At 38.2% G+C, this 9,818-nt stretch overlaps 1 protein-coding gene across 1 annotated transcript in view; it reads right to left on the minus strand.

Moving 5' to 3' along the window:
* Positions 1 to 354: 354 nt before the first annotated feature.
* Positions 355 to 9,818, minus strand: part of LOC104493346 (triple functional domain protein) — a gene marked incomplete at its 3' end in the record, with an annotated part of 93,427 nt that continues 83,963 nt past the window's right edge. The window contains exons 21-28 of the mRNA XM_010136004.1: positions 7,596 to 7,718; positions 5,474 to 5,668; positions 5,247 to 5,362; positions 4,638 to 4,704; positions 3,754 to 3,863; positions 2,635 to 2,704; positions 2,057 to 2,146; positions 355 to 447 (exon numbers count right to left, since the gene is read on the minus strand). Of these exons, the coding sequence (XP_010134306.1) occupies positions 355 to 447; positions 2,057 to 2,146; positions 2,635 to 2,704; positions 3,754 to 3,863; positions 4,638 to 4,704; positions 5,247 to 5,362; positions 5,474 to 5,668; positions 7,596 to 7,718 (864 nt within the window). The remainder of the gene's footprint in view (positions 448 to 2,056; positions 2,147 to 2,634; positions 2,705 to 3,753; positions 3,864 to 4,637; positions 4,705 to 5,246; positions 5,363 to 5,473; positions 5,669 to 7,595; positions 7,719 to 9,818) is intronic.

The raw sequence follows: 9,818 nt of genomic DNA on the forward strand, positions 1-9,818 counted from the left end.
TTCTTAATAGCATAAACATAGCTAATGGCTTGCCAAAATTTGTTGCAGAAACCATTTCAAAAATGTGCCCGTCTCTATGGCCATTTATTTTACTCTGGAAATGCAAATTACATTTTCCAAGTAAACATTAGTAGAAAGGTGTCTTTTAATTTACAGGAATCTGGACAAAAAGTTGCTTATTTATGTCTTCTTTCACTTTCAGTGGTCTGCTAGAAAATACTGCAGCAGTATTTGAGGCTGCCAAGGATGCTGTAGTCTCAGAGTACAGAATGAAACAGCCCTCCTGATTTCAGCTGGAGCTTTGCCTTCTTAAGGGCAGCAGAATCAGGTAAAGAACTTTGAATTAATACTGACCTTTAAAAGAAGCTGGTATTTTGTTATCCTTTGGACAGGTTTGATAAGGTAAGAGGAGATAGAGTTGGCCAGTCCATGTCGTTGTTGTATCTCCTACATGAAAAAAAGCAAAACACTTGAGGACTGTGAGCATCAGCACTCAGATAAAGACTGCTTTGAGGGGTATGCAGTACATGAACTACAAACACTTATTTTAACAAGGAGAAATAAAAGACAGGATAACAAGATATTCAAGCCAAAGAAAAGAGATATGTTGCGCATCCACCTGCTCACTTTGTACAAATAGAAGATTATTACCTCTGAGGGTACCTGTGAAGTGTTTCAACAAACCTAAATACAAACAGCAATGATTAGGGATATCGAACATGTGGCAACTGCCTCTTTTTAAAAAACAAACAAAACCCCACAACCTGTATGTCTTTTGTTACTTGCAAGAGAGGAAAGAAAACAAATGTCAGTATTCCAGGGACCAGAAGAACTATCACAGGAAAGCCGAGATGGAGGTCTTAGCATCACCTGCTAGTTTTACTGTTAATAGTCACAGAAAGCATTTTCCTCCCACAAGGGGGAGCACGAAGTAACATTTTCTAACTAAAGGAAAGAGGTTTCCAACACTTAGACAAAAAAAAGAATGACCTCCAGAGAGCTAAAGGACAAAAATAGAATTAGATGATAATTAGATGGGATAATTACAGATTTCAAGTACCGATCGTGGTTTAACTTCATGGCCAGTGTTTGCCATTTATCACTGTATCGAAAATATTTTAACCACATAATTACAAACAGCAAGTTATGCACCTCACATGTGCTTTCTAATCACAATTACAGTATCAGAAATTCCCAAGGCGAGGAGTGACATTTTCACATGGTCCACTGGTGGAATCAATGGAAGCTCTTGAAGTTACCTGTGCACAGAATTAGGTGTTCACACTTCTTATATACTTTAGGTACATTAGGGGATGGAGAACTCTGGATACACTGGTAAAACAGAGGGTGCTCCTCTGGAGGTAGTGGCAAGAACTTGTTTCTAACAGTTTTATCAGAGCCCTTTGCTATTTTTTAAAGCAGTATTTACTAAATTTTCCTTTTAATTATTTTGGTCATATCTGCCTGATTTTGTGTAATTTACCTGCTCTTCAAACTCTGAAAACTTAACAGAAGCTTCACAGAAAGGCTTTACCTTCTGATGTTTAAAATCACCATCTCCTCAGTGATAAGACTTTTGAAATTAACCCCAAGAACTTCACGGATTTTTTTCACAGAATCACAGAATGGTTTGGTTTGGAAGGGACCTTAAAGATCATCTAGTTTACAATAGTCTACATACATTTACAGTTTAAAGATGCTCCAAAAATTTAACCAGAATTTCCACTTTATTACATACAATGCAAACTAAACACATCAAAATGCTAAGACTTGCAGAATGTGCCTGTGAGAGCGGACAGTTCATGTCTCAGCTGTTGCTGCCAGAACGTGCGTCCAGTTCTGAACTGCTCCGATACGTGACAGCAATTTTTTACATTTGATTTGACAGCTTTGAGACCAACTGAGCAATATAAGTTAACCACATGAGATATAGGGTTGACTTTCTTAAGCTGACACTAAAGTGGAGCATTAGTGCCAGGAAACTTGCATTTTCTCAAGAAATTAAGCACTCAGCATAACTGCAAGCATACTTTAAAGATGGACACAACGTACTTACATCAAAGTATGCTCCTGCGTGTTCTAGTATCAGCTGGGTAGAATCTGGCTTATTTTTACAGTAAGTAACATACATCTGGAATTTGTCTGCCTGCAGAACAAAATGCAAATTTACAAGGTTATCAGAGAGCATCATTTCTGTCTCAAAGTTTTTACATAGTTACCTGAGGGCATAGGTTCTCTCTCAAGAAATTGAACTATACAGAACGATTCTCCCATTCAAACTGGCAGCATGAGACAATGTATCAGACAAGTAAGGCTGAAAACAACAGCAATGTATGCAAAAGTAGATTATTCATAGCTAAGACAAAGATATCAAAACAAACCTGAATGCAGGTTTAAGGCAACTTGCATAAACTTCAAGAGCAGCTAGGCTTTGGCATCTGACAGCAGTACCTTAACTTCACCCCCACCTCCAGTTAGAGAGATACAAATTTTTATTAAAATTTGAAGGAATAGGTGCTTCTACAAATTTTGCAAATTAAAAAAAAAAAAAAAAAGACCTTAGAGCAAGAATCCACCCCTTTATGCTTCCTATCTCCCACTTGTAACTTCTAAACATAAGCCTGACTTTATTACCCAAGTAACGAAACAGTGTCCAACATCTTCTGGTAACTGTTCATATTTTTCCAGCTCCTTGAGGAATATACTATGGGTAGAAAAGAAACAAACAATAAAAAGGACCTCAAACAATTTTCATTACAGTAGCTGATACTGATCTATTGTCTGTGAACAAAGGTGGTTAGAAAACTTGCTGTAATTCGTACCAACAGCATGAGTTAAAGAAATAAAGTTAACAGGAACAGATAAAAATGTGTAATAACATAACTAATATAAAATATAACTCAGTACAAATTCTGATGTGCAGATCAGAAATCAATCCAGCAGACAAGCAGTTAACACATATGTGTACAAAAAAAATTTAGTAACTGCTGCTGCTCTCCACCAAGAAGGTTTCCTGCTGTCTGTTTCAAGAAAAGTTTAGCCTTCATCTCAGGTGACTTGCTTTTTGGATACTCAAGTTATCACAAAGCATACAAAGGACTGTAAAATCAGGTTATGGAATATGCTAGGTATATTTTATTACTTGGAAGAACCATAACCCAACACAAATGCTGAAGAATTAAAAAGGAGGGAAGATTCAGAACACAGATACAGATCTGTATCTGTACATAGATCGGCCTAGAAACCATTGCACTCAGAGGCGGATAAGCTGAGCCTCTTCCATGTACCATGCTCAAGTAAGTGTAACAACCGTGGGGTATCTCCACAGAAGCTGTGAAGAGCCAAGAAAGTGGGGAGGCATTCCCACTAGCGAAAAAAACAGGGAAATCAGGAATTCCTGGAAATCAGGAGTGAAGGAATGATAGAGTCTTAAATTGATGTTTGTGCTGTATCTGTATTCTGCTAAGTGGTTTTCACCTCTTTAAAACAACTGAAAAATCTACAGCAAAATTTTAATGCATTCAAATAACTTTAAAAGCTGAAAGATGTCCGAGATTGAAAAAGACAATTTCTAATGGTCTAACAACCTGGCTGCAAAAAGCAACAACTGGAACAATTTAGCAAGAAGAAATCCTCTAGATTTTCTTATGGAAAAGCATCCATTATTCTTAAGCACAATATTTTCATTAGGAAATCCCTCAAGTCATCATTTGGATTTAGCAATAATATGGAAATGGAAGATAAGTCACTCACTTATTGTGGAATTCATAGATTTCCTGCATGTTTCCAAAGATAATGTGTTCTTTGTTTACGATACCAGGTGGGATCTCCTCAACTCCGCTTGTCATTTCCCATAGATACGTCTGCCCAGAACAAGAACGATACATGAAAAGTCATGATAAAACCGTGAATAGAAGCACCCAGCTATCTGTAAGCATGCACTCCTGGAGAGAAATCGGAGAAAGATCACGCCATCACCAAGTGACGGTACTTGTTGTGTCAAATATACCTTGTGATTTTGAGAACAAAATCCAAGTTCTGAGACTGACAATTTAACATAGTCCCTGAGACTTCATCATTTAGAATGCATAGTGTTCCTGAAAACCTCTGCTGGTTCAGGATATTCCTTATCAAGGTTACGTCTGCAGTCTAGAAGTTCATGCTTGTGCAACAGCTAACACTGAACAGCTAAAAGTGTCTGCTTCAGCGTAACAATTACTGGGCACTCTTCCATGGAATCTCTCTGAATTCGTATTCAAAAAGTCAGTTAGAAGCAGAACATGAGATACAGATAATAAGAGAATTAACACAAGTTCTTCCCTATTGCTAGCAAAGCAAATAAAGTAAAACCCCTCCTTTCTTCCTCTCCTTTCTAAAACAAAAAAAAGCTCATATATTTACAAATTCAGAAAGGAGCAAGTGCTGAAACTCAGTACTGACAAAATCAAAACATACAGGACGAATCCCAAAGTGGCTGTTACCAGATGTAATTCTAAGTTTCTTCTTAATAGCAGAAAAGATACTTAATTTGGTGCTATGACTGAAAACCAATTCACACTTGGCTGTTAAAACCAGAAAGAAACAGAAAGCAATGGATTGAATTGTCTTCAAAGGTTAGCGAAAAAAAGGAAACTTACATCCATGCATTCCCGGAGGTCTCTCACGTAAGCCTTTTCTGTCTGAATTAGCTCAGCCATAATGAACCTTAGGTGGCAACAGAAAGCATAATCAATTTTCAGTTTGTTAGATCATTATGAATGCATAATAACCACAATACACCTTTCTCCTCATCAGCTTTTGCATTTTCCACTGCTGCAAGAAAAATCTGAGACCTGAACTACGAAGAGAGACAACAGATGAAGGAAGCATAAGAAGGAACATCCCTCCTTTACTGACCAGCCCAAAAAGAAATGGGGAAGGAGATGGAATTTTTTTCTCAAATGCTTTTCACGTGCTAGTCATTTCACTCTTGTCCACCCTTACGAATTTATTTCATCTTATTTCTAAAAAGAAAAAAAGCATGCTAAGAGAAGTCTAACACAGTTTTGGATGTTAAGAATCTGACATGCTAGAATTATCTGTGAGAACATGCATGTGAATAAAAGACAATAGCAGCTACTGAGTAATATCACTCTTTTTTCAGCATTTATCCAATTTCTAAGCTGCCAGACAAGCCATTACAGTTGTTTGATTATCAGGATTGATTTATGGACTCTCATTAATTAAAAAACAAATAAATGCATTACTCTTTCCTGCGAGCAGACTTTCGTTTTTCTTCATTAAGCTCATGAGCAGCATCGCGCAGTTTCACCTCTGACCCAGGGACACTGGCTGGTATTATATCCAGCTGCAAACTTTTGCTCTTTATTGAAGAAAGGGAGAATTGATTAAGGAAGGAGACAGGAGAAAATGGTAGATAAATTAACTGCAAGCAAAGTTTGTTTGTCTGTGGTGACACTAGAATTTCTCTTACCGATTTATTGGAATCGGAGGAAATGCCCAGAGCTTTCTCTAAAGAGGTCCTGTATTTCTCCATGCGCAGGGAAAAGTCTCTGTACCTCTTATCCACTGCTGTGACACATTTTTTAATCTCTGTTGCATGAGCATGCCCTTTTTCACAAAAGCCATCAGCCAGCTGTATCAACAACTTCACCCTCTCTTTGGTTTGCTAGGAAAACAGGAAAATATCAAACAGTTACTGGCTCTGTCATGAAGGGGGTCACTTTACTTAACCTGCTACTAAGTGCAGTTGGAGAAGCCATCAAAGCAGCTATGTGTCCTCCTCTCTCTTTCCAGGACTCCTTTAAACAGATACCTTTTTCGTAATAAAAATAGGACAGGATGAATATTGGTTTCCTTGGGTTTTGTTATTCCATGGCTAGAAGCAGGCTGTTTATTTTTCTTTCAAAAATGTGCTCCATATCTGACCCAGAGATTACATTCTGCTAGACAAGCTTTTCAGAGCATGGGTATTCTCCTCACATCAACAGAAGAGGTTTTGATGCCAAAGAGGATTTTTACTTCATTACCACTGAAGCACTGGTATTGGCCCAGGCCCACAGTCTCGAGAATCTACCTCCTTTGGACATCACTGAAATGTTGAGATGGAGGGAAGTCTTGTTACCTGCTTTACACTTTAACAGATCATGACTCTATTCTTTAAATATTTTTATATTCTGTTTTGTTGTTGCACAGTTGTTTGACAGAAACTAAGAGAACAAGTAGCCACCACCAAATCTGTAACTAAGTGGTTTTCCCAATTAACAAGCTGCCTAAGGCCTTCTTCCATGTAAACTGTAAATCATGCACAATGGATGAGCTTATACTTTCGCCTCTTCCTCTCCCTCTCTCTCTGATAGCATATCAGACCAAAGTGTAGTGTCAGGGCCCCTAGCAACAGGAAGTGAAGCAAAACACTCAATGAAAACTTGAGTCTTATGTCAAATAGAAAATCAACAATGTTTGTCCTTTCTTAAAAAAAAACAGAACACAAAAAGCTTTTCTTTCCTAGTGGTCCCTCATCTGAGTATTTCTTTTCACTATGGAGTTAGCAAAGGCAAATATAGCTTCCCAACAGGTAGTGAAATGCCAAGGGAGTGGCATTAACAACATCCTTTCAAAAGGGGCATCCATGTCATCTGCTGACTGACAGGGGAAACAAGGGGGGGCAGTGGGTGCTCTGCATGAGGGAAGGGATCCAGCAGAACAAAGGCTGGAGCAAAACTCAGAAGGAAGAAAATCCAGATTTGAAAAGCAAAAGCAATCACTGTTGTTTCTGGATCTCTGGATGCTCTTTCCTGCCTTCCCACATGTCCCATATCCAACTCCATCTCCAAATCTCTTCTTTTCTGAGGTGGTCCTTCAGACAAATGAAATCTTGCTGACTTTCTTGGGCTCTATTATTTTTCTATGAAGACCAGAGAGCTGAGAGGTGGAGACAGGTGACAGTTTGAACAGGTGACAAAATGAAACACAGAGACAGACAAGGCTACATATGCTCAGGTACTTCAGTTGTGCACTAGTTGCCTGTCCTTCACACGTGAAAGCCAGTAAGCCTCACAAGTAACATCTGCATCTCTATACAGGCCTCCAGAGATGTAGAATAGCATAATGCTGTCATGGCTCAAAAAGTTAAGCAGAATCACAGAATAATTTAATAAAGTAAGTAACCTAACAAGTAAAGCTTTAATTTTTCTACTACCTCCTACTTAAGTCACAGCTGAATATAACATGCCTTATTGTATTTTATATCCTAAATGAACATGCCGTAATCCACAGACATGTGGATATAAAAGCAGAAATCAGAGACCCTGCAAGGTTTGTAGGTTTTAAAAAAAACACGTTTAAGCTATGTCACTACAATTCTGTCACGAGAAGTCAACAAGACATAGGGCTGACGGAGCACCAGTAAAACGGTGATTATCTTCTGATTATAGTTTGGTTTATTCTGTCCACAGCAGAAATACAGAGAGAAAGCAGCTGCAAGTAAACAAATCTCGATGCACACATCACTGGGGTTTTTTGTGGCAGTAGGGAAGAATTTGGGTTGTTTCAGGTTTTTAAAAATCTTACATAATTTTATTTATTTATTTTACCTTTGCTGTGATCTGAAATTCTTCATGTTCTTTTAACAACTCTTGAGTGTGCTGGATACTGGAGCCAGTGGAAGTATGTGTGGACAAATAAAACTCTCCATTATCATGAATCCATTCTAGAGCCTAAATAAAGCAATAAAGCAGGAAAAGTAACAAAGGCAGCAACATACTTTTGCCAATAGAAACCATCTGTAATAAGTGTTTCACAAACACAGATTGGACACAGGTGTTTTTCACTCTGTCCTATGGCAATCATTTAATATCTCTACAATTTCAAACAGTTGGTAACTCTGAAATAATTCACTTAGTCTATGAATCCATGCTTAAAGAATTAAACTGATACATGAATCTGTACACTCCAGGGAGGTCCACTACTACAGGACTACAGTAGCCCACTATTAAAAGGTTCTAACTGACTATGACTATAGTTTTATTAGTGTTCCCCCCAACTGAGCGCCTTTTTGGTGCAATACAGGTCAGTTGTACTCAGAAATATGCATTTTCCAACTTTTAATAATGAACACGAGTGCCAAATGTGTAGGCTAAACTTCCCAAGCACGTAAGATTTAACTACCATTGCACTCTTCAGCTGACATGTATTCCAGCCTCACAAAGTATGGTCTGTAGTTACATGTTCTCCTAGAAATTAAATGTGCAGCAGAGAAGGAAGGGTGAGATATATCAGTTAAACCAATTAATGTATGTATAGGTAGTAAAAGACAAGAACCAAGAACTGCACACTAAAATCGTTTCCCGCCCATACCCACACCTTACCCTCTCACTACTGTGAGCCATGCTGATCCATGCTATTACTTATGTTCCACACACATTATTATTTGCTGTCCTTTTCAAGATAACTCAGTGGTCGTGAGGCATCCTACTCTGGCTACCAGAAAAAGAGCCCTCTCAAACTGCCGCATAAGAGTAAACATTAAAATTATACCTGAGGACTGACATTATCAAGTTGTTTTGCAGCTCTAAATACAGGCTACTACAGCAGTTCACAGAGGCACGTGAATTTAGAAGCTTCTTGGTTCTGACAAAGCCAATACTGGATTTTCAGTTTAATTCAGCTTGCTTAGAACTGTCTTGTTGCTAAATGCATGTGAATCTTCTGTGTCTTCAGTAAATGCATAAAGCTCTAGGCAAAAATTTAATACCCCAATTGAAAAAGTAGTAGATTTCTATACTTTCCGCTTTCAACTTTTTAACCTCTACTTTTTTTTGGTTGATTTATTACACAATGCTGGAATGAATTATAAACAATAAACTTCTCCTCCCCAAATGATGCCCCTTTCATAACATTTTGGCAGCTCTCTAGACCACAACATGACAGAAAGTTCATCTCTATGTTGTAGATCAGCCCTCATTTCATGTGACGATCAGGATTGTATGCTGGATACACGTATCACATGTAAGAACTGGAGAAATCAGTTTAGTGAGCAAGCGAGCCCTTAACTTTGAACGTTTAAGAGTCTACCACTGTCCTCGGAAACTGCTACGGTATTTGCTCCCATTTGCAGGGCATCAAGTTCTGAAAGCTCAAAGAAGGGTTCTTCCCACCTCCAAACAAAAACCCAAATGAAGGCAGCAATGCTTCCATTTTTTCGCTAATCAGTGTGAAGTCCATATAAGGTTTGGTTTCCTTTGTGATGACTGAACTGGTGATTGCTGAAAAATGGGATTTACAATAAAAATGCTGACGGGTCTTTATCCCCAGTGTCTGACTGTTAGTCGGTAATCTCTATACAAAAGCAAGTAGGTCATGTGCTTGGCAGAGGTTGGAGTTAAGGTTATTCAAAAGTGGGATGGGGGGCAGGGAAGGGGTGGTGTTGTCCATTTAAAGAAGTATTAATTTTTAGCTTCACTCCAATATTTATCTTGTATTACTTTCTTTGTGAAAGAATGAAAGACAGACTTCAGAAATCTTCCACGAGATCAAAACATACCACTAGTATTTAAGCTTCTGTCTACATCGGCTGTCAGAAATAAATTAAAAACATTTTTTTGAGTCCTTTAAAGTAGATCTAACTGCATTTTACAGTATGGGCGTTGTGCCCTTTTCTGCAGAACAGGAACAGATAGCTTCCTTTCTTTGTCCTATATCCAGTTAAAAAAAAAATAGTAAAAACCCACTGCAGCTCATTCCAGTTAGTAATTCTGCCTTGGACCCGCTACTTATTTTTATGGCTTTTGTTTTTTGTAGTGGAGGGGGGTTTTTTT

Source organism: Buceros rhinoceros, unplaced genomic scaffold (assembly GCF_000710305.1).
Source record: "Buceros rhinoceros silvestris isolate BGI_N320 unplaced genomic scaffold, ASM71030v1 scaffold16375, whole genome shotgun sequence".
Taxonomy (NCBI): Eukaryota; Metazoa; Chordata; class Aves; order Bucerotiformes; family Bucerotidae; genus Buceros; species Buceros rhinoceros.